Raw genomic sequence first — 25,609 nt, 5'->3', positions numbered from 1 at the left:
CTCTTTGTTCAGCAACACTCCCAGGACCTTACCATAAACTGTATAAGTACTGCTCTGATTTGCTTTTCCAAAATCCAGTGCTTCACATTTATTTAAAATCAACTTCATCATTCATGTGCTAATCCAAATGTCTTTTAAATGTTCTAACTGTATCTGCATCCACCCCTTTGTCTGGAAATTCATTCCACACACAAACCACTCTCTTGGGGGCGGAATAAATGGCGACCCTCATGTCCTTTTAAAATCTTTCTCCTCTCTTTCTTTCAAAATTTGCTCCGTAGTCTTGAACCCCCAGCCTAGAGAAAGGATTTTGGCCATTCACCTCATCTATACCCCTCACGATTTTATAATCCTCCTCTGCTCCAGTGGAAAAATTTCCAGCCTATTAACCTGAATGTAGGTATATTCATGGCTGGTCAGGCAGCATCTGAGGAGCTGCCTGACCTGCCGTGCTTTTCCAGCACCACTCTAATCTAGACTCTGGTTTCCAGCATGTGCAGTCCTTGTTTTTACCCTTTAGATCATATCTACTTATGATCTGTTCAATGCTGGTGCAAACCCGACAGGCTAAATGGCCTATTCCTGCTCCCAATTTGCACACTCCTAGTCCAGGACAGCAAGAGACCATAAAACACAGGAGCAGAAATTAGGCCTCTCAGCCCATCAGGGCTGCTCCACTATTAAGTTCTGGCTGATCAGTTTCTCAATCCCATTCTCCACTTTCTCCCTGTAACCCTCGACCCCCTTGATACTCAAGAACCATCTACCTCCATCTTAAATCTACTCCGTGACCTGGCCTCCATAGCCTTCTGTAGCAATGAATTCCACATATTCACCACTCACCAGCTGAAAATGTTTCACCTTATCTTTGTTCTAAAAGATATTCTTCTTCCTCTGATGCTGTGCCCTCAGGTCCTAGACTCTCCTACCAATAGGAACATCTTCCCCTGAACTCTGTCCAGGCCAGTCAGAATTCTGTCTGTTTCAATTAGATCTCCACCTCCCCCGAGTGTGGGCCTGTTAATCAGGATGAACCACACCCTTCAGGATGAGTTACATCAGGAATTAGGTTCAGCAAAGTCAGAATGGAGGAAGTGTGTGTGGGATGGAGATTCTCAGCTTTTAGGGGATGAGAGAGGAAACAAAGTTCAATACAAATTAGAATTGATCGGTGGGCTGATGGGCCAAGGAGTGGCAAAATGAGTTTAATTTAGGTAAATGTGAGGTGTTTCATTTTGTAAGGCAAATCAGGGCATGACTTACATAGTTAAAGGGGAGTGTTGCTAAACAAAGTGTCCTTGCAGGTTCATAATTCCTTGAAAGTGGAATTGCAGGGAGACAGGATAATGAAGAAGGCATTTGGTACACTTTCCTTTATTGGTCAGAGCATTGAGTACAGGGGTTGGGAGGTCATGTTAGGCCACTTTTGGAATACTGTGTGCAATTCCAGTTGCCGCCCTCTGGAAGAATGTTGTGAAACTTAAAAGGGTTCAGAAAAGCTTTACAAAGATGTAGGCAGAGTTGGAGGGTTTGAGCGATAGGAAGATGCTGAATACGCCAGAGATAATTTCCCTGGAGCATTGGAGGCTGATGGGTGGCCTTAAAGAAGTTTATAATGGGTATGGATAGGTTGGATAGCCAAAATCCTTTCCCCATGGTAGGCAACACCAAACCTAGAGGGCATAGGTTTCACGTGAAAGGGGAAAGATCTAAAACGGACCTGAGGGTCAACTTTTTCACAAAGGGAGTAGTGCATGTTTGGAATGAGCTGCCAGAGGAAGTGGTGGAGGCTGCTACAATTACAATGTTTAAAAGGCATCTGGATGGGTATGCGAATAAGAAGGATTTAGAGGGATACAGGCCAAATGCTGGCAAGTGGGATTAGATCAATTTAGGATATCTGGTCGGCATGGATGAGTTGGACCGAAGGCTGTGTTTCTGTGCTGTATGACTTTAATCATCCTGTGTGAAAGCAGGAGTGTTGTTGTGAAGACTGGACTTTCAGAGCAACTTTCAAAGATGTTTTGTCTTCACTGGGAGCAGAAGTTACAATGAAATATTTCATTGGTGAGACAGCAACTGAGTACATGAGTACATCTAGGATTTTGGTGGAACGTGGGAATTCATTGCACTGTGGGGGTGAAGAGCTTTAAAGCTGACCAGCAGTAAGGACAGTGTGCTGATTGGGGTGCCCAGTGAAGGGCTAGGTGGATTTTTGAGTTAAACTGCTCATTCCTGTCAGCCTTCGATGTTTTGTTTCCAATGCTGTCCATCAGGAGCGGTGAATGAGTAACTGGTATTGTTAGAAGCCTTACGGTTTTCAGTACTGCAGGAATTGCATTGTTTCATCAGCATTGTAAAGGTTACTGGCAGCAGCGGGAGGCATGGGCTGTATTCACTAGAAATGATTTAAGCGTATGTTTAGATAACATACATACAAGAGGGCGGGGGGGACTTGTCTTTTGATTTGCAGAAGGTGGGAGATTCTGGGAGCTGTGATCGGAGGCAAACACAACTGTGGTAAATCATAGAAGTCCTACAGTGTGGAAGCAGGCCAATCAGCCCATCAAGTTCATTCTGACCCCTCCAAAGAGCATCCTGCTCCCGCCCCCACCCCTCAGGGAATCAAGGGTAGTCGGGATAATGCAAGTAAGAAGAGCTGAGATGATGGATAGATCAGCCACGATTTTAATAAATGGTGAAGCAGGCTCAACAGGCCCAATGGCCTACTCCTGCTTCTATTACGACGAAACTATCACCCTGCATTTCCCATTGGCTAAGCCACCTAACCTGTACATCCCTGGGCACTATGGGCAATTTAGCAAAGCCAATCCAAATCAAGGTAGATAAGCAATGGAGTGATGTGGAAAATGGACATCAGAGAACAATAGAAAGGAACAAGGAGAATAAACGTACCAGCAATTAAAACTGGATTCAAAAGATTACAAATAATAAAACTAAAAGGTCAGTATTTGACTGTGTGCTTGTTATGAAGGGGTAGAGGTACTGTACCTTTAAGAGAGTAAAAAAATTGAGCAGAACAAAGTGTTCTAAACAAGATGAGAATGTAATATTTGGTCAACACAAATAGAGCAACTGGGTTGCCATGAGGCACAAACAAATCCAAATTTGGCCAATCGGTTTAAATTTTGCCCCAAAATACCAAAGTCCAATCAAGTTTGAATTAAGTATTTTGATAATATTAACACCAATAAAATGATCTGATGCTTGGACTATAAAACCGGGCATTTTTGTGAGTTTTAAAATTCTCTGTTGGACATAAAGAGTAAAGTTGTTAAATTTTTACTTTAAATATTTACCTTTGGGATAGTTCTTTGCCCCTCGAACTTTTACATATTACTGCATGGGTTGAATCATCTCTATATTGCTAGTTTAGTTTAGCAGAGGGGGTTACCCTTGTCGTAATAGTGCTGCAACGTAACAAAAGTGAATGAATTGACTGCTCACATTGAAGAGAATAATTATGATCTGAGACTCCTTACAGAGACATAGCTTCAGGATGACAAGGATTGGATCCTAAATATTGAGGGGAGATGTGGCATTCAAGTCGAAGGGGAAGCTAGGTAAAGGTAGAGGGTTGACAATGCTAATCAAAGCACTGACCACAGGGCAGTCTGGTGTCAGCTCAGATTTCAGGTCCTGGTTTTTTTGCCCTTGGTTGATCTTCCTGTTCCCACACAGTTGTTGTCTGTTCTCAGCTGTGCTTCATTTCTGCTGAAGCTTTAACCTCCTTTGACACCTTCTGGAACAATAAATCATTCACTCAATCAAAGTCCAACCTACAATCTCCCAGCTTGTAAACCATCCAGACACAGAAACATAATACCAGAAAATATAACAGAAAAAGCAAAAAATTAGAATTAAATAGGTGTTTGTGTTTGTTCATTGTCAAGTAAACTAGAAATAGGGGTCTGCCAGGATTCTTATAGTGCCCTAATTGAAGAATTCTCTCTCCCTTACATCTAAGTATTAGTACCCAGCTGTGATTTATAACAATATTTGCATCAACCGAAATAAAGCATCTGTTATGCAATACAGTCTGGAAGTAGACTTTTTCTCTCTCTCATGTGCGCCCCCCGCAACACCCCCCCCCCCCCCCCCCCCACGCGCACACATGTCTATGGGGTGAATTTGTATTTGCAGACACATTGTGCATTTTTTGAGCAAAATGCAAATCTGCAGGCAGACAATACATGGAATATTTTATAAATTCCACTTTGGAAATAGAACCAGTCTGACTCAAAAACTGGGATACAGACAGACTCTGGCCTCACACCTTTAATGCATTGTCTGAGTTGAGTTGTCATCTTTTCTAATAAGACCTTAAGTTATCTCAAGTAGGTGTCTTATCAGAAGTTCTGGGATTTACATATTAATGACACGGCAACTCATTCTAAAAGATGAAAGACTTTACAATCCAGGGTTCTTCAATGTATCATTTCAGTGGCATGACTCTGTAATGTTTTGCTGTAAACTCAGTGTCTTATGATCTTATACTCCACAACCACCTGAAGAAGGAGCAGCGCTCCAAAAGCTAGTGCTTCCAAATATACCTGTTGGACTGGTGTCATGTGATTTTTATTTTTGCCCAGGTTAGGGTGGATTGGCCCTGCTAAATTACCCACAGTGTTCAGGGTTTTGCAGGTGTGGGAGAATTGTTAGAAGCGATTTGATTCCACCTTTTCGTGACTGTCTGTGTGAATTTTGGTATGTTCTCCCCCTTCTGTCTGCATGGGTTACCTCTGGGTGCTCCGGTTTCCTCCCACAGTCCAAACATCTGCAGTTTCAGATGGATTGGATTCTTATGGTACCTAACTTGAGGAATTCTCTCTCCCTTACATCTAACTATTAGTACCCAACTCTGATTTATAACAACATTTACAGAAATAAAGCATTTGTTATCAAAATAGACATAGAGACAAACAGCATAGACATCGACATTTGCTTTCTCTCATGCACGCACACATGCATACAAGTGTATAGGGTGAATTTGTATTTGCAGAATTATATTTAGAGATACATAGAACATTACAGCACAGTGCAGACCCTTTGGCCTTCAATATTGCATCGACCTGTGGGACCAATCTGAAGCTCATCTAACCGACACTATTCCATTCTCGTTCATATGCCTATCCAATGACTATTTAAATGCCCTTATAGTTGGCGAGTCTACTACTATTGCAGGCAGTACGTTCCACACCTCTACTACTCTGAGTAAAGAAACTACCTCTGATCATCTGTCCTATATCTATCACCCCTCAATTTAAAGTTATATCCCCTCGTGCTAGCCATTGCCACCCAAGGAAAAAGGCATTCACTGTCCAGCCTATCTAACTCTCTGATTATCTTCTGAGTCACTTAAGTCATCTTTCAACCTGCTCCCTAAAGAAAACAGCCGCACGCCCCTCAGCCTTTCCTCCTAAGACCTTCCCTCCATACCAGGTAACATCCTAGTAAAATCTCCTCTGAACCTTTCCCAAAGCTTCCACATCCTTTCTATAATGCGGTGACCAGAACTGTACGCAATACTCCAAATCTGGCTGCACCAGAGTTTTGGACAGCTGCAGCATGATCTCATGGTTTCTAAACTCAATCCCTCTACCAACAAAAGCTAACACACCGTATGCCTTCTTAACAGCCTATCAACCTGGGTAACTTTCAAGGATCTACGTACTTGGAAACAGAGATCTCTCTGCTCATCTACACTACCAAGAATCTGACCATTAGCCCAGTACTCTGCATTCCTGTTGCTCTTTCCAAAGTGAATCACCTCACACTTTTCCACATTAAACTCCAACTCTCAGCCCAGCTCTGCAGCTTATCTATGTCCCTCTGTAACTGGCAACATCGTTAGTCAGTATCCACAACTCTACCGACTTTAGTATCATCCGCGAATTTACGAACCCACCTTCTATGCCCTCATCCAGGTCATTTATAAAGTGATGAAGAGCAGTGGACCCAAAACAGATCCTTGTGGTACCTCACTAGTAACTGAACTCCAGGATGAATATTTCCCATCAACCACCACCCTCTGTCTTCTTTCAGCTAGCCAATTTCTGATCCAAAAATTTGATTTTGTTCAAAAAATGCGCAATCTGCTGGCAGTCAATGCAGGCAGTACATGCATATAATATTTTGTAAATTTCACTTTGGAAACAGAACCTGTCAGATTCAAAATTGGGATACAGACTGACTGTGACCTCATACCTTTAATGCATTGTCTGAGCTGAGATGTCACCTTTCGTTACAAACCTTAAGTTATCTCGAGAAGGTGATTTGTAAGAAGTTCTGAGATTTACATATTAATGATACTTACAACCCATTCTGAAAGATTAAAGACTGATGGTTTCCCATGTCTGTATGTTTAGTTTCTCTCTGGTGTTGGTGTCAATGCCTTGACCCCGTGCCTGGTCGTTTCTAAAGACGCTGTATTGCAGGTTTATCCTGAATTTATACAGTTTTTCTTTGCTTCCCAAAATCAGATCTGCTCACACTGAGCAGTATCCCAATGTTGTGAAAGATGTTAACTTTCAGGTAGAGTTATTCTAAAGAGATGTTTTTACTTTTTTGGCCCTGTAAGATCCTGAATTAGCACCCTTCAGGAGAATTAGAGTGGAGTGAGAATGGATGGGGGGGGGGGGGGGGGGGGAAGAGAGTGGGATGGTGCTTTCAATTTTGTGGAATAACAAAAGAAAAGATTTGTTCTGCAGAAAAAGAATTGCTTGTTGTGAATTTCTACCCTGGACTGATGTCAAAGTGAAGATTTGAGACCGCCCACGGAATCCCTTGTGGACTCAGATCTGTAAAGCCTCTCTCTTGGTTCGTCCCGGAAATCATACTGTTTGGAAGTCTGGAATAAAAACCTGTTATGGACAGTTTAGTATAATTTTAGTTATCCCCTTTATTCACTAATAGCATCACTGTGACAACATAACATTGATACCTATAAACTACACTAACTAGGTTCTAATAATCTAAGAGAGTAGGTTACCAGCTGTCCAGATGCCCAGCAGGCGACTCCAATGTATTGATACAAAGTGGCTTCCTTTCTACAAAAATTTGAAAAAGGAATTGCATGTTCTTAATTAGACAGATAACAGTGAAAGACAATAATTCATAAGGAAGAAAAGCTCATTGACAGATCTGTGAAGCTTGACTAATCACTCCTACAGGCCCGAAGCCATTCGTCAGGTGGGAAAAACAGCTGAGTTAGGCGCCTGCGAGCGAGATAAACTCCTCTCATGAAGAGGTACCAGTCTCAGCTAATTGGAGAGTTCACAAGGTAACCTCGCACAGCTCACATGTCAGATACAGTTGTTTTATAAAACAGCTTCTTAGTAAGGAGGGCAAATGTTCAATCATAAAATGGCTTCCCGACACATTGTGCAAGAATCTCTTCAATATTCAACCTAGAATAAATTTCTAAGCTGGGAGCAGACTCCTGCTTTTTAAGCCCTAAATCATTCTGTCCCTGAGGCTGAGATGTTACCGTGAGGTTTCATTTAAACTGATTCATTCGTCTTCGAATGAAACATGCCTTCTTTTCAAGTTTGTGATTGAAATTCAAGTAAGACATAAGATCTGATTAGTTAGAATTGACAGTGAGGCAGTCTGTAAGGTCTGGAAAAACAGCAAGTAAGTTAAAGCTTTATCAATATTTCCTTTTACAGAGTTTGCATTTCAGAACCAGAATTGGCTACTCAAAAGCACCAAAAAGTCTCGAAGCGCAATTAAATTCAATCCATAGCAGCTAAGCACTAAGAGTTAATTTTCTACTGGATTCAACAGCCTCAGCACAAAACTGGTGTCCTTTTGAACTCTCAGGTCAGGGTTTTGTAACAGCAAAGATTTATTTTCTCTGTGACTGCCCTGTTTGCAAGGGGTATAAGAATCCATTATAACTGACAGCAACTGACCGTTAATTACAAAGCTTTTGATAGTACCAAGTTTCGTTTCAGGGTCAGAATCAAACACTCTCATTAATTTCACAAGGGGACGGCTGTGAATGTTATCACTTGGTGTCCTGTTCATACAGATTCACCAATGCTAAGGCATGTCTTAATTGTCTTACAGCACTTGGTAAGTCCAGGTGTCCCTGTCTTTTGCATTCTTTAAGATTCCCCCTTTTCTGAGCCTTGCTGTCTGTCTATTTTCTAGTGCAATAAATGTGTTCTATAATTCAGCATTACATTTAGTCTAAATGTTTAAAGACAAGTTTTAAGGCTATAGACCGTCTCAGTGACAATGATGACTTTTGTAATCTCTTTTTACAGAGTATTTGATCTGAAAACTGAAGTTTAAAAATCAACAGATGAAGGGCTTATGCCCAAAACACCGACTCTCCTGCTCCTCAGATGCTGCCTGACCTGCTGTGCTTTTCCACGCTTTTTGACTCTGACTCTCCAGCGTCTGCTGTCCTCAATTTCACGTCAATGTCTGACAGTCGTTCAGTCCTTTGGGCCTGTAACGAGTTTTGACTAAGATTCTGTGAGAAGGAGCAAAGTTTTTTGGTCCCTGTTTCAGTACGTTTTCAGCATCAGTGGGACGGAATGAGAGATCCTACTGTTACAGCGCACTGAGTGTGGAACCTAAAACAGTTATCCAGCCTGGAAAGAGGAATTCACGGTGGGGAGGGACTGTACATGTGTTTGTGTACCGCTGAAGCTTCAGCCATGGAGAAACCCGAGGAATCCCGCCCCGTGGAGAAATCTTGGAAGTGTGGCGACTGTGGGAAAGGCTTCCATGTCCTGTCTGTCCTGGATGCTCATCGGCGCAGTCACACTGGGGTCAGGCCATTCTCCTGCCCTGAGTGTGGGAAGGGATTCAGCAGTTCCTACACCCTGCTGAGGCACCAACGGGTCCACACAGGGGAGAGGCCCTTCAGCTGCTCCGAGTGCGGGAAGGCCTTCAGCAATTCCTCTGACCTACTGAAGCACCAGCGTGTCCACACCGGGGAGAGACCGTTCGCCTGCCCAGAGTGTGGGAAGGGGTTCAGCAGTTCCTCCGCCTTGCTGACCCACCAGAGGGTCCACACAGGGGAGAAGCCCTTCAGCTGCCCCAAGTGTGGGAAGGCCTTCACCCAGGCCTTTTCCCTGCTGAGGCACCAGAGTGTCCACACAGGGGAGAGGCCATTCACTTGCCCAGAGTGCGGGAAGGGGTTCAGCGATTCCTCTGCCCTGCTGACCCACCGGCGGGTCCACACTGGGGAGAGGCCTTTCAGCTGCCCTGAGTGTGGGAAGGCCTTCACCCATGCCTCCAACCTGCTGACCCACCGGTGGGTCCACACCAGGGAGAGGCCCTTCAGTTGCCCCGAGTGTGGTAAGGCCTTCAGCAATTTCTCCCACGTGGTGATCCACCGGCGGGTCCACTCCGGGGAGAGGCCATTCACTTGTCCTGAGTGCGCAAAGGCCTTCAGCAATTCCTCTGACTTACTGAAGCACCAGCGGGTTCACACCGGCGAGCGGCCCTTCAGCTGCCCTGTGTGTGGGAAGGCCTTCACCCAGTCCTGCAACTTGCAGAGGCACCAGCGGGGCCACCAGTGCTCCCAACAATCGGATTCTGCCAGTGAGGCTGCTGTGGGTCACCCCCAGGACTGAACCTCCTGCCCAGTCTGATAGTGGGAGAGTTGGTGGGCTTGTTTTGTTTTCTGCTGGACTGCACCCACTCCCACAGTGGCTCAGTGGTGAGTAGCATTGCCTTCCAGTGCCAGGGACTCAGCTTTGATTCCACTATTGGGGCAATTATCTGTGTGGAGTTTGCATATTCTCCTCCTGTGCCTGCGTGGGTTTCCTCCCACAGTCCAAAGGTGTGCAGGTAGGGTGGATTGGCGATGCTAAATTTTCCCAGTGTTCAGGGATGTGTAGGTGTGGTGTATTAGTCAGGGGAAATGTCAAGTAATAGGGTAGGGAAATGGGTTTGGGTGGGTTACTCTTCAGAGGGTCAGTTTGAACTTGTTGGGCTGAAGGGCCTGTGTCCACACTGTAGGGATTCTGTGATTCTATGAACGCTGCTGCTCGTTGAGCCCGGGACTGCACGTTCCCACTGAAACAATCTGCACAAACCTAAGCCTGCAAGGCCATTGGAGCAGAAGTTAGGCCATTCAGCCCATCGAGTCTGCTCTGCCGTTCGTTAGAGACAAATATAAACTGCAGATGCTGGAATCCAGAGTAGGCAAGCAGGAGGCTGGGAGAACACAGCAAGCCAGGCAGCACCAGCAGTGAAGTCAGTGTTTCAGGTATTAACCCAAATCATTGACTTCTCTACCAGAAATGATTTACGAGGATGTTGCCGAGAGGTTGAGTAGACTGGGGCTGTTTTCCCTGGAGTGTCAGAGGTTGAGGGGTGACCTTATATGGGCTTATAAAATCATGAGGGGTATGGATAGGGTAAATAATCTCCCTGGAGGTTGCACAGTCCAGAACCAGAGGGTTTATGGTGAGAGGGGAAAGAATTAAATGGGATCTAAAGGGCAACCTTTTCATACAGAGGGTGATGCATGTATGGAATGAGCTGCCAGAAGTGGTGGAGGCTGGTACAATGGCAGCTTTTAATTGGCATCTGGATGGGGACATGAACAGGAATGGTTGAGAGGGATATAGGCCAAGTGCTGGAAACTGACCCTTTGGTCCAACTCATTCATGCTGACCAGATATCCGAAATTAATCGCGTCCCGTTTGCCAGCACTTGGCTTGTACCCCTCTAAACCCTTCCTGTTCATACACCCATCCAGGTGCCTATTGATGAGATTCCCTACAGCGTGGAAACAGGCCCTTCGGCCCAACAAGTTCTCACCGACCCTCCGAAGAGTAACCCACCCTAACACTACAGGCAACTTAACATGGCCAATTTCTCCGAACCTGCACATCTTTGGACTGTCGGAGGAAACCCGTGCAGACATGGGAAGAATGTGCAAACTCCACACACAGTTGCCAGAGGCTGGAATCGAACGTGGGAACCCTAGTGCTGTGAGGCAGCAGTGCTAACCACTGAGCCACTATGCCGCCCAAGGGTTTTGCATATTGCCACTGTCCCAGCATCCACTACTTCTTTTGGCAGCTCACTACATCCATACACCACCCTCTGCATGAAAACACAAGCAAAAGAAAACAGAATTTAGAATAGCATCCATTTATAAACCCGACCGTCACAACCTCCCCGCAACTTAAAAAGGAGCATTCTCATAAACACACCCCTACAGCAAAAAAGAACGGTCAGTTCAAACACAGGTTCTTACAGGAGAGACATTAGTGAGAGAGCTGAAAATGTGTTGCTGGAAAAGCGCAGCAGGTCAGGCAGCATCCAAGGAACAGGAGATTCGACGTTTCGGGCATAAGCCCTTCTTCAGGAATTGTAAGTGAGAAACAGTCAGCCAGAAACATTTGTTGAATCAGGGAACCTTTCTTCCCCCAGTAGCTTCAGACAGACTGCTCGCTAAAACTCAAACCAAATCAGGGTTAACAAAAAGGAGACCCGTCCTTTCATTGTCCAAGCGTTTTATAAAAAAATGTTTCAAACCCTTTTCCCCGATTGTTGCCTCCCCCGCCCCCCCCGCACCGCCGCCACCCTGGCTATCACCTGATTGCCTGCAGAATTTAACTGAGTTTCCATCGACAGTGCCCATCTCTGGAAGTGTCAAGGGGTTTGATGCAATTTTGTTCTTCCAATACTGCTGCTGCATCGTTCTGGAGCGAGAACATAGAACAATACAGCACAGTTCAGACCCTTCAGCCCTCGCTGTTGTATCAGCCTTTTATCCAACTTGAAGATGAGAAGAGCCTGCACACCCCTCAATTTACTGCCGTCCATGTGCTTGTTCAGCAGTCGCTTAAATGTCCTTAAATGTATCTGACTCTCATTCCAACCCTGGAAGTGCATTCCATGCACTCATCATTCTGAGTAAAAAACCTACCTCTGGCATCTCCCCTAAACCTTCTTCCAATTAGCTTAAAATTATGCCCCGTCATGACAGACATTTCTGACCTGGGGAAAAAGTCTCTAGCTATTCATTCTATCTATGCCTCTCAACATCTTGTATACCTCTATAAAGTCACCTCTCATCCTTCTTTGTTCCAATGAGAAAGGCCCTAGCTCCCTCAACCTAAGACATACCCTCCACTCCAGGCAGCATCGAGGTAAATCTCCTCTGTGCCCTCTCTCAGCTTACACATCTTCCTGTTGTGGTTCTGTTCGCCGAGCTGGGAATTTGTGTTGCAGACGTTTCGTCCCCTGTCTAGGTGACATCCTCAGTGCTTGGGAGCCTCCCGTGAAGCGCTTCTGTGATATTTCCTCTGGAAATTTTCCCTACACATCTTCCCTAAAATTAGGTGACTAAAAGTGAACACAATATTCCAAGTGTGATCTAACCAGTACTCCATACAGCTGCAACATAACCTTGCAGCTCTTAAGCTCAATCTCCCTGCTAATGAAAGCCAACATACTGTACACCTCTGTAACAACCTTATCAACCTGGGTGGCAACTTTGAGCGATCTATGGACTTGGACTCCAAGATCCCTCTGTTCCACCACACTGTCAAGAATCCTGCCTTTAACCCCATAGGTTGAACAAACAAAGGAGTTTGGTGAAATGAGAATCATTAGATAAATGCTATTGAGCGAACTGATAGTGCTATGGGCTGGCAAATCTCTGGGTACAGGTGGACTTCATCATAGAATTTTAAAAGGTGGCTAATGAGTTCATATTTGCATTAATGTTAATCTTCCAAGATTTATTAGATCAGGCAAATTTTCCTCAGACTGGAGAGTAACATATTTAATACTTCTGTTCTAGAAGGGAAAGATACATCATGGAAAATGAATCCCTTGAGTCAATGGCAATTAAACGTTTGTTTTTGAATCAATTAAGGAGATTATAACCACCATGTCAAAAAACTCGTGGTAATTGAAAAGAATCAACATGCTAATATGAAAACAAAATGCTGTTTCACCAATTTATTCATAGAATTCCGAGAGTGCGGAAAGAGACCATTTGGCCGATCAAGTCCTGCACCAACCCTCAAGTGCATCCCACCCAGATCCAGACTGCCACCCTACTCCAGTAACCCTGCATTTAGCATGGCTAACTCACCTAGCTTGTACATCCAAGGACATTACACAATCCAGCATGGCTAATCCACCCAACCTACACATCTTTGGACTGTGGAGCCCCCAGTGGAAACTCACAAAGACATAGACACAACATACAAACTCCAAACAGATAGTCGACTCAAGGCTGAAATCAAACAGGTGTCTCTGGCCATGAGAGGGAGCCACTGTGCTACCATGCCGTCCTAAAGGAATTCTTTGGAAGAGTATGTAAATTGAAGCCTGTGGATATACTGAACTTGAATATCCTAAAGGTGTTTGACATGTTTTCACGAAAAGCAAATTGCACAGAGGAGCTCATGGTGTAAAGTATATTATAGAACATCAACTGACTGGCAGAAAACAGGATATGCAAGAATGGTTCTTTTGTCAAATTGGTTGTATATTTGAAAGTATGGTGGGGTTCCAACAGGCATCTCTGCTGGCTCCTCAACTTTTTACAATTATATAGATGACTTACAGGAGGGGATCAAAGGTATGTGGTTACATTTGCAGGAAACACAAAAATAGATTGAGAAGTACATTGTGGGGATGACATATCAAGGATGCAGATTGTTAGATTGGTTAAATAAATAAGCAAAACTCTTGCAAGTGGTGTACAATATGGTAAAATGCAATTTATTACCTATTTGGAGAACAACCGCATAATTCTGAGATGCAGAGGGATCCAGGGGCCTTGCAAATAAGTCACAAGTTAGAATGCAAGCGCAGCAAGTGATTAGAAAGGCCAATGACATAAATGTAAGGAGATTATGCCTCAGTTACAGAGCATTGGTGGGACTACATCTTGAACACGGTGCTCAGTTTTGATATCCTTACCTAAGGAAGAATGAAAATGCATAAAAGGCAATTCACAGAAGGTAAACTGGATTGACACCCACAATGAACAGACTGTCTTATGGGAAATCATTAGTCAGGCAGGTCTGACTTTCAACCAGAGTTTGGAATAGCAAGGGGTGATTTGATTGAAGTTTCTATGAGCCTGAATGGTCTTCAAAAGATGGATGTTGAAGGATGTTTACTTACTGTTGTGAACGAACAATTAGATCACCCATTTATAGAGTCACAGAGATGTACAACATAGAAACAGATCCTTCGGTCCAACCCGGCCATGCTGACCAGATAACCCAACCCAATCTAGTCCCACCTGCCAGCACTCGGCCCATATCCCTCCAAACCCTTCCTATTCATATACCCATCCAAATGCTGGGAGATTGAACATTACCAAGAATGACTATTGCAGTGGTCAGAGCTTGAACAGTTCATTTACAGAACAAGTCTAAACGGTCTTTACCCTGTAAAGGTGTTGTGTGCCAGTTTGATACCAGTTGTGCTGTGGGCAACCCTGGTAAGCCTTGCCCTATCCAAATAGGTCACACTGCAAAAGAGAAAATAGGGAAATGTTATCTTTCGGTTACAATTTGTTTCTTCAAAGACACAACAGAATATTTGGCAGGGATGAAGTGGTCTGTTATGTGCTGACTTCAGCAAAAGACTTTTTGACCCCTAATGGCACCAATGTCTTCCCAATTATGGGATTGGTGGAACTGTTCTGGGACAATAACCGCATCTCTTACCGAAAGACCCATCTATTGAACAGCCTCAAGGAAGTCACAAAGATAGGCATGCCTCTTATTTGCAAGGTCCCTCCCTTACCTACACTAAACTTGGTTATTATTTTGAATAAAGTAAGTACTCCTCGTGCTGTAACTGTAAGAACATAGTCCTCCCTGAGTTTTGCACAGAATGGAAGAATCCAAAAGCTCTACAAAACAGGAATAGCACACTTTGGAATATGCAGCTCTCAGTGACCTTTTTTTGTAGAAGGATTTTCAGGAGTTATTAGCCATCAAAACCGTAATTATATCATTTGTGGTCTCACCCTTTTGGGTAATGAGACAACTGCTGCTTTATTGAGATCAGGATTTAAAATTTGAATTTAGGCTGTTGTTAGGAGCAACAGGTGTATGTAGGTTTTTATTAACCACAAAATGGCATTTCAATTTTAAATAATATTTTAAAATAATATAACAAAATGGCTTCAGGTTATGATTTGACATTGAACTTGAATTGTTGCTTTGCTGAGTTGGTTGGATTTAGAAATAAAAGAGAACAATGGAGTTTGCATAATGTGAATCATAAGTAATTTGGTATTCGAACTATTCTTGAACTAGCAAACATGGGATGATTTTGCACGTAAAACAATCTGTTTCCCAGGAAATATCATTGGACTAACCTGCTGTCAATCATGTCACCTTATCACATTTTATTGGTCTTTTCTTGTCATTAAGGCTGTGCTGTCTCAAAAATAATGAGTAATTTTCAAATGTAATTGTGTAATTTTGCCACGGAACATAAAGTTTTTAACCTGTGTTGCTGGACAAATCTGTGCTAGGCTGCCTTATTTCATTCAGCTCCCAGTGATTCTTTTGACCGATCTCGGGGGTCCAGACCTTCACCCTAACCTGCAGAACCCCGAACACTATGGATACACTTACCTCGGCCAGTCCACTCTAACCTGCACATCTCTGGACACTGCGGGTAAATTAGCATGGTCAACATACACTAACCAGACCATCCTTGGGCATTATCAGTAATTTAGCATGGCTGAGCCCCCCTAACCTGCACATCACTACACTGTGTGGGGAATGAAGCTCAGCCAAGGCCGGGGCTGCCACGAGGTTGGAATTCTCTCCCGGAAATGACAGTTGATGGTGCCCTCACCAAGATGGCCGCCCGCGCTCCCCGCCCCAAGACAACATCGGCCTTACCCTCACAAAGATGGCGGCTGGTTGCCAGGCAACCCGAGAGTCCCTTCCCCGGTGAAGTAAACACTGGGCCTGTGGGGCTTTTATTCGCGGCCTGCGGCCTCCCCCTAGGAGTTTATAAACTCCCCAGTCTCCCTCCTCCCGCGGTTCCCAATCCTACCCTGTCTCACTGTCTCCTCTCCCCGGGGGCAGGAGCCAGGTCTTGGCGCTCGGACCTGGCGACCTCCCCGGGATGTTTCTGAAACCTGGTCCTGTTCTGAAGAAGGATCCCCGGACCCGAAACACGTCCTCACATTTCTCTCAACACGAGCTGCCGGACCTGCTCAGCTTTTCCAGCGGTTTCTGTTCTTGTTCCTTCAGCCGCCGGCGCCATTCCTCTCCCACACTCAGTCACACTGTCTTCGTCCGGCCGCGGGACCTACACTGCACATGCGCCAGCAAACAAGGGGCGGGGTCCATGTGTGACGTCATCGCGGGCTGAGGGGGCGTGGTTAGGGTGACCACCAAACAATCGGAGACAATGGGGGCGGGGCGATCATTTTGCCGGCCCCCAGCCGCCAGAAAGGTGTCATTTAAAAAAGTTTCAAAGTAGTTTTTTTTAACTTTTCCGCCAGTTGTGAAATGTTATTCTAGACCTCTGGAAGGGTCAAACATTAGGAAATTTTCAAACATAAACAAAGGGATTCTAAAAAATATAAATAAAAATAGGTAAGTTAACTTACAAAAGAAACCTCGCACTAAATATCAAAAAGGACAGCAAAAGCTTCTGTTGGTATGTTAATGGGAACAGAGTCGCTGAGCTAAGTGTGGTACCTTGGAAGATGAAAACTGTTAGTTCATTGGGGACACTGAAGTGGCAGAGATGATCTCAGTTTTTACGTTGGGAGACAACAGAACTATTCCTATTAGAATTGGCAAGTCAGAGGCTATAGAAAGGATAGAACTTAAACAATCAACATTGAGAGGGTAAAGGTACACAGCAAGCTATTTGGATTGAGGACAGACAAGTCGACTGGTGCTGATGGCCTACATCCTGGGTCCTGAAGGAAGTGGCAGTGGAGATAGTGAATTCATTAGTTACAAAATTCCAAAAATCTCTGAACATGGGAAAGATTCATTGCGTTTATTTAAGACTTGATATATATATGTTTTTGATTGTCAAGGGGATCAAAGGTTACAGGAAGAAAGCTGGAGAATGGAGTTGAGAAACATCTCAGCCATGATTGAATGGTGGAACAAACTTGATGGGCTGAAAGGCCTAATTTCTGCTCCTGTGTCGTATGATCTTATGGTTCCATTGGATTGGAAAAATGTTAATGTAACATCTGTATTCAAAATGGGAGCGAGGCCATATGTGGGAAATTGCAGACCAGTTCGTTGAACATTTGTTATAGAGTCATTAGATTAGATTACTTACAGTGTGGAAACAGGCCCTTCGGCCCAACAAGTCCACACCGACCCACCGAAGCGACAACCCACCCATACCCCTTACCTAACACTACGGGCAATTTAGCATGGCCAATTCACCTGACCCGCACATCTTTGGACTGTGGGAGGAAACCGGAGCACCCGGAGGAAACCCACGCAGACACGGGGAGAACGTGCAAACTCCACACAGTCAGTCGCCTGAGGCGGGAATTGAACCCAGGTCCCTGGCGCTGTGCGGCAGCAGTGCTAACCACTGTGCCACCGTGCCGCCTTACATGTAGTCATGTAGATGGAGGACTGGAAAATTTGTGGCTGTAAGAGCTGCTCCTTTTTTGAGGTATTTTCACTGTTGGAGGCGATTTCCTTGAATTCCAGGAACAGCTATTAATGTTTCATATGCTGATGCATTGTTTTGGAACTTTGGAGTAAAAAAAATAAGACAACAGCAATTTCAAAATGGAGAAAGACAGCCAAAGGCAGTGAGCACATGGTCTGTAAGGGAGAGAGAGAGAGAGAGAAAGAAACGTATATTACTAACGGACACAGCAGTGAATCTGCATAGTTACTGCCTCTGCTGTTTGAAATCATGTCTCTCTGAACATCTTGGAAAAATTTAAAAACAGCAAAATTCACAGCTGATCTTGGAGGAAAATGTGTAGGAGAGCTCACAGCACAGGAACAGATTAGTGCACACTTTTTAACGTGTAACCTTGCTGTAAGTCTGCAGTAGTGAATAGAGTGGGTTTTTTCTTGATTATATGGTTTGAGATTTTAGAAATTCACCAGCGAATCCACAACAGGGAATGGCCAATCACCTGCTCCAAGCACAGGAAGGGATTCATCAATTCCTCCAGCCTGCAGACACACTAGCGGGTCCACACCAGGCACAGCATGTTCACCTACTCTCAGTGTGGGAAGGGCATCACCCCCTCCTCCAACCTACGGAGGCACCAGTGAGTTCATGTGCCAGCAAAGGGTGATTGAAGGAACAAGGGCTGAGTGCCATTATCAACTGGACTATCAACCCAGTTCTGGGGACTCCTCGGGACTCCTGGGTTTGAATCCCGCCACAGCAGATGGCGGAACTGGAATTCAGTCAGAAATCAGGAGTTCAGAATCTAATGATGAAATCATTTTCTGGGGAAAGAAAACCATCTGATTCACTCATGTTAGAGTCTGTCTGCAACCCAATCTTGAGTCAGACTGGTTCTGTTTCCAAAGCAGGGATTTCAAAGTTTGTGAGAAGATTTGTAGCTCGGGTCACTACATTTGTAGTGACAACCAGAAGCGGCAGATACAAATCACTATAAATGCCGGAGGAAACATCACAGTAGCGTTTCACAGGAGGCTCCCAAGCACTGAGGATGTCACTTAGACAGGGGACGAAACGTCTGCAACACAAATTCCCAGCTCAGCAAACAGAACCACAACAATTAGGGATTTATAACATGTCACATGGATTGACTGCCTGAAGATTGTGTGCTTTTTGGGCAAAATATAATGTATCTGCAAATAAAATTCTGCAATTGCAATTTCACCCCAGAAACTGATTGGTGTGCATGTTAGTGTGTGTGTATGTGCAAAGAGCATGTGTTTGCATACGACCATGCTTGGTAACGTATGTGAGTAATGGGGTACAAGCCTGTGTGAGTGGGATCACTTGTGGTGTGACATGAAACCAAGGTCCCTGTTGAGGCCATCCTCATGGGTTCCGAACTTGGCTATCAGTTATACAACACACATTGGAGAGGGCAGGGTGGGGCTTGTCTTACAATTTGCAGAAGGTGGGATGCTCTCAATGCTGTGATCCAGGGCAAACACATCCTAGAGGACATTCGTTCAGAGAGATGGAGCTGGAAGCTAGGCTGCACACATGTTGAGGGTAAAGTGGGAAAGTTAACCAGGCACTTTATTCTGGGAGACGGTCATTCCCCTCTGGAGAGAGCCTTTTGTTTGCATCAGGGATAGGGTCAGGAGGGTGTAAGTGCAGGTCTGGCAGGTAAAGGGGATCTGATAGAGGGCTGCAGGTAGGAGGAGTTAACTGGTTGGGCAGTGGGAGTAAAAACAACATTGGGGAGGGGGAGGTGGTGGTAAGGGACAGAACAGTGACAGGGATGGTCTCCGTTCTCTGCAGTTGTCAGCAGGAGCACAGACGGCATTGGTGTCTGTTTGGTGCCAGGATTCAGGAACCGATGTGCTCAGGGCTGGAGAAGTGGGAAAGGGAGGTTGCAGTGGGTGTGGTCCAACAATGTCAGGAGGAGAGAGCCTCTGCTGAGGGCACATGAGAAGTTAGAAACTACTAGGACAAAGCAGAACATCAAAGCTCTGGGTGGCTCAGTGGTTCGTACGACTGCCTGACAATGTCAGGGACCTGGATTCGGTCCCACTCTTGAGCAGCTGTCTGTGTGAACTTTAACAAGTTCTCACTCTTCTGTCTGCGTGAGTTAGCTCTGGGTGCTCCAGTTTCTTCTCACAGTCTAAATATCTGCAGTTCAGGGTGGATCAGCCGTGCTGAAGTGTCCACATATGTGCAACTGAGGATCGGTTAACCATGGGGAACTGTAGGAAAAACGGGTGGGTCTGGATGGGATACTGTTTGGAAGGTCAGTCTGAATTTTATGGGCCAAATGGCCTGTCGGGATTATATGATTCTACTGCATTAGCCAAGCATCTATTGAGAAACGATTGCCTCAGGTCTGCTGTGGGTGGAGTGGGTTCCAATTCATGAGACACTGACACCAGTCCTGAGGAAGGTGGGATTTGTGCTGTCAGTCCCCCAACCTTTTGGTCCCCATCCACTCTCTCTCCTCACACTCTGCACTCACCAATTCTCTGTGCTCAGCCTTCTTCTCTCTCTTCCCCTCATTTTCTGCACCCCACCCTCTGTCCCCTGTAATTTTCTCTCTCTCTCTCTACCCCGCTCCCCTGTCCATTCTCTCCCCCTTCTACCATTCCCCCATGCTTTCTCATGCCCTCTTTGATTGCTGTATCTCTTTCTCAGGAATTGGAGAGAATCAATAGTGATGACTCTACCTGGAAGACAGGGGTGTGCAAGAAATGGCTGATCTTTAAAATTAAGAACAGCTAAAATATATTAATTTTTTTAAAGCTGCAGTCATGTTTCTGAAACTTGCATTGAAATAGACGCATAGAGTCATACAGCACAGAAACAGATCCTTTAGTCCAACTCGCCCATGCCCTCCAGATATCCTAAATTAATCTCGTGACCCATTTGACAGCATTTCGCCCATATCTCTCTCACACCTTCCTATTCAGATACCCATCCTGATGCCTTTCAAATGCTGTCATTGTACCAGCCTCCACCACTTCCTCTGGGCAGCTCATTCCATACACACACCGCTCTCTACATGAAAGTTACCCCTGAGGTCCCTTTTAAATCTTTCCCCTCTCACCCTAAACATATGCCGTCTAGTTTTGGACTTCCTCTATCCTGAGGAAAAGACATACAAAGCCGGACGAAATTCAAAAGGAATAAACTGTCGAGCCGCAGGGAAAAATAAAATTGTGGCTGCAGCTTTTTTTCTCCTATTCAAATCAGTCGGTAACGCCAGCACCTCCACAGAGCATACTGCGCATGTGCTGCAGTGTCAGCAAAAGCACTGCGCATGTGCTGCGGTGTCAACAAAAACACTGAGCATGCTCGTCGCTGTCCGCGGAAACGGCGCTTGACTTCCTTCTGAAGGACCAATGGTGAGAGCCGGAGGACCGGAAGGGGCCTGGTCCTCCTGCCAATCAGAACCGCCTCTTTGTCTGAATGCGGAAGTTGGGCCGTGAGTTTCTGAAGTTGCTGTTGTTCCTCTCTCTCTTTGAATGAAGATTGAGCTTCACCCCAGACTGCAACTCTGCCCAACATCTGTGGGTACCGCACTCTCTTTTCATCCACGTTTTCATTTCTCTTTCGTTCTGGGATTCAGTTGCTGACTTTACACAAACTGAAGGGAAAGGGAATGAATCCAGGGAGGGGACAGACTCTGGAAAAGTTGGTCCAGGTCTGTGTCTCCGTTGGCAAACGCACAGCAAATGCAGTATCACAATGTAAAGTTAAAGCCTATTGCTTAAAAAAAGGTAGAAAGGAGGTGCATGGTTTAAATGATAATATATTGGTCTGTGGAGAAAGTGAGGACTGGAGATCAGAGTCAAGTGTGGCTGGAAAACACAGCAGGTCAGGCAGCATCCGAGGAGCAGGAGAGTCAATGTTTTGGGCACGAGTCCTTCATCAGGAATGATGTGTGGATGGACAAAGGGGCCTCAGCGTCCTTTTGCACCGGTCACTGCCAGTTGTCAGACAGGTGCAACAAGCAATCAGCAAGGCAAGTGGTATATTAGCAAGAGGAATTGAGTTCAAAAATGGGGATGACTTCCTGCAATTGTGGGGGTGGGGGGTCGTGTTATTGAATATATTCAAGGCTGAGGTCATCTGACTTTTGAACAACAAAGAAGTGGATGGTTATAGGGGAAGGCAAGAAAATGGTTTTAAGACCATTACAGAATGATACAGCACAGAAATAGACCTTCAGTCCAACTACTCTATGCTATGTTTGCATACTAAACTAATGCCATCTGCCAGTGTTTGGCCCATATCCCTCTGTCACAAAGTTGGTCCTTTTTCTAAAAGCTGGTCCTTCTTCTCAAGGATGCTGTGTCCTTGGTTTTTTTCAGAGTGGTGGTAAAATGGCCCTGGGCTCCAAAATGGATGGGTCAGTACAGAAATGAAAAGGGTATTGGTTGGCTTTTTTGTTTGTACATCAACAGATGAGACTTTAGGCCCAAGCTTTAAGTTTTCGAAGTGACCTGCATAATGAAAGACGAGTGATCTGTCGTGAAAGCTGAGGCCTTGTTTGAGTGAGTTCAGCAGTGGACTATGTGGAGAAAAATTGTTAAACTCTCTCTCCTTCAGTCCTTCTAACTTTGACCTGTCAGCCTCTGTTTCAGTTTTACTGTATGTTGAAGGGGTTTGTTTATTGGGACTGTTATGTATATTTGGAACAGCATAATTAAGTCTAGTTTAGACAGACTGAGTTCTGTGGTTATTCTATATTCTGTTCTTTGTGTTTCATTCTGTATTCCTGTGAATACATTTATCTGCTTTAAATCCTGGTAGTCAACCTAGCTAACTTTGGGTAATTTTCACTGTGCACTTACTGAAACAAATAGCAAAGCTACGGTCTGTGCTGCCTGCTTAAGAATGTTTTGAGGGGTCTGGCCTAGTCCATAACATGTCGAAACCTTTCCATTCATGTCCTTATCCAAATGTCTTTTAAACTGTACCTGCATCCCCACTTTCTCTGGACATTCATTCCACATACGAACAATTCTCTATGGGAAAACAAAAGGTGTCCCTCCTGTCTTTTTAAAATCTTTCTCCACTCACCTTCAAAATTTGCTCCCTAACCTTGAAACCCCACTCCAAGGAAAGGACACCCATCATTCACCTCATCTATTCCCCTCATGATTTTATAAAGCTTGATAAGATCACCTCTCAACCTCCTATGCTCCAGTGAAAAAGGTCCCACACTATCCACCAAGATGTAGGTATATTCATATCCAGTTCAATGTTGGTGCAGATCTCTTCACTGTTGATACAGGCTTGAAAGACCAAATGGCCTACTCCTGCTCCCAGTTCTCTCTCACTATGTCCAGGACAGCAAGAGACCATAAGACCGAGGAGAAGAAATTAGGTCATTCAGAAAATCAGGTCTGCTCCACCATTCAATTATGGCTGACAAGTTTCTCAAGCCCATTCTCTTGCTTTCTCCCTGCAACCCTCAATCTCCTTGATACACAAGAACCTATTTATCTCTGTCTTGAATATACTCAGTGACTTGCCCAACACAGCCTCTGTGGCAATGAATTCCATAGGTTTCACACTCTCTGGCTACAAAGGTTTCTCCTTTCTCTGCATTCTAAAAGGTCTTCCCTTTACTCTAAGGCTGTCCCCTTGGGACCTAGTCTCTCCTACCAATGGAAACATCTTCCCAACATCCACCCTGTCCAGGGCAATCAGTATTCTGTATGTTTCAATTAGATCCCCCAAGCATGGGCTGTAAATCAGCGTAAACCAGACCCTTCAGGATACAGCACGGATTAGGTTCAGCAAAGTTAGAATGGAGGGAGAATGTGTGGGATGGAGTTTTCAGCGTTTAGGAAATAAGAGTTCTGGTCTCCTTCCTATCGGAAAGATGTCATGAAACTTGAAAGGCTTCAGAAAAGATTTACAAGGATGTTGCCAGGGTTGGAGGATTTGAGCTATAGGGAGAGGTTGAATAAGCTGGTGCTGTTTTCTGTGGACGTTGGAGGCTGAGGGGTGACCATATAGAGGTTTATAAAATCATAAGTGGCATGGATAGGATGAACAGACAAAGTCTTTTCCCTGGGGTGGGGGAGTCCAGAACCAGAGGGCAAAGGTTTAGGGTGAGAGGGGAAAGATGTAAAAGAAACCTAAGAGGCAACTTTTTCACTCTAGTTTGTGTATGGAATGATCTGCCAGAGGATGTGGTGGAGGCTGGTACAATTGCAACATTTAAAAGGCATCTGGATGGGTATATGAATAGGAAGGGTTTGGAGGGATATGGGCCGGGTGCTGGCAGGTGGGACTAGATTGGGTTGGGATATCTGGTCGGGTTGGACCGAAGGGTCTGTTTCCATGCTGTACATCTGTATGACTCTATGATGTTTCATTTTCATATCCTTATTCAGTTTCATTTCCAAGTCATTGTAACCAATGAAGTTTTCCTCAATACACGCTTAAGGCTCTCTGGCTGCCTGATGTGTCCTGGATAATATGTGATCAGCAGGCATCCGGCAATCTACAGGAGTTGTCATATTTTTTTTAGATTATTTACAGTGTGGAAACAGGCCCTTCGGCCCAACAAATTCACACCGACCCACCAAAGCGCAACCCACCCAGACCTATTCTCCCACACTTACCCCTGCACCCAACACTACGGGCAATTTAGCATGGCCAGTTCACCTAACCTGCACATTTTTGGACTGTGGGAGGAAACCAGAACACCTGGAGGAAACCCACGCAGACATGGGGAGAATGACTGTGTGGAGTTTGCACAGTCGCCTAAGGCGGGAATCGAACCCGGGTCTCTGGCACTGTGAGGTAGCAGTGCTAACCACCGTGCTGCCCACATTATATTTATTTGACTGTACTGACCGCGATCACTTATTTTGTGAATTTTGTTGCAGGAAGACATGGGGAAAGAAATCTGAAACCAAATATCACATCAACCTCTGATGGAGCCACTTGATTCATTGGGAAAGGAATCAAGGAAATCATACCAAACATCATCTTCACTATCCTATCTACCTGCAACTCTGAAGGAATTATGAATCTGTACTCCAAGGTCTCTTTGTTCAGCAAAACTCCCCAGGACCTTACCAATAAGTCCTGCTCTGATTGGTTTTTCAAAAATGCAGCACCTCGCATTTATCTGAATTAAACTCCATCTGCCCATTGGCCCATCTGATCAAGATCCTGTTTTAATCAAAAGTAAACTTCTTCACTGTCCACTATACTTCCAATTTTGGTGTCCTCTGCAAACTTACTCTACTTATGTTCACAGCCAAACCACTTATAAAATGATTAAAAGTCATGGACCCAGCACCAATCCTCGTAGCACACACTGGTCACAGGCCTCCTGTCTGAAAAGCACCCCTCCACCACCACTCCCTGTCTTCTACCTTTGAGCTAGAACTTTGAAAAAAATAATTGAGGTTAAAATGCCTCCCCTCGTTGTGGTTCTGTTCGCCAAGCTGGGAATTCGTGTTGCAGACGTTTCGTCCCCTGTCTAGGTGACATCCTCAGTGCTTGGGAGCCTCCTGTGAAGTGCATCTGTGATCTTTCCTCCGGCATTTATAGTGATTTGTATCTGCCGCTTCCAGTTGTCAGTTCCAGCTGTCCGCTGCAGTGGACAGATACAAATCACTTTAAATGCCGGAGGAAACATCACAGAAGCGCTTCACAGGAGGCTTCCAAGCATTGAGGATGTCACCTAGACAGGGGATGAAACATCTGCAACACAAATTCCCAGCTCGGCGAACAGAACCACAACAACGAACACCCGAGCTACAAATCTTCTCCCAAACTTTGAATGCCTCTCCTCCTCTTCTCCTGCTCACAGTACGCTGGCTGTAGCCAGCCAGCTGAGAGTCAGTCCTCAACGGAGGAGATTCCAATCTCCTGGGTTTTTTTTAAAACTGAGGTGGCTAAATCTCTTGGTTAAACTTTTTTTTAAATCCCCTCACTAACGCTACTGCGATAG

General features: G+C 44.9%; 1 protein-coding gene and 1 long non-coding RNA gene across 2 annotated transcripts; one reads left to right on the top strand and one right to left on the bottom strand.

Annotated features, from left to right (window-relative positions):
* The first annotated feature begins 8,578 nt into the window (after window positions 1–8,578).
* LOC132807432 (gastrula zinc finger protein XlCGF8.2DB-like) lies at window positions 8,579–9,617 on the top strand. The gene has a single exon (XM_060821605.1). It carries the CDS (start codon window positions 8,664–8,666, stop codon window positions 9,615–9,617), a length of 954 nt encoding a protein of 317 aa, XP_060677588.1. The 5' UTR covers window positions 8,579–8,663.
* Window positions 9,618–13,719: 4,102 nt separating this feature from the next.
* Window positions 13,720–16,310, bottom strand: LOC132807438 (uncharacterized). The gene is made up of 3 exons (XR_009641964.1): window positions 16,184–16,310; window positions 14,417–14,500; window positions 13,720–13,941 (listed from the first exon to the last, which is right to left on the bottom strand). It is a non-coding gene; the product is annotated as an uncharacterized LOC132807438 (long non-coding RNA).
* Window positions 16,311–25,609: the final 9,299 nt, after the last annotated feature.

This window comes from Hemiscyllium ocellatum (assembly GCF_020745735.1).
Source record: "Hemiscyllium ocellatum isolate sHemOce1 chromosome 27 unlocalized genomic scaffold, sHemOce1.pat.X.cur. SUPER_27_unloc_17, whole genome shotgun sequence".
Lineage (NCBI taxonomy): Eukaryota > Metazoa > Chordata > Chondrichthyes > Orectolobiformes > Hemiscylliidae > Hemiscyllium > Hemiscyllium ocellatum.
The sequence above is the reverse complement of the archived record's forward strand: the minus strand, read 5'-3'. Positions and strand labels throughout refer to the sequence as shown.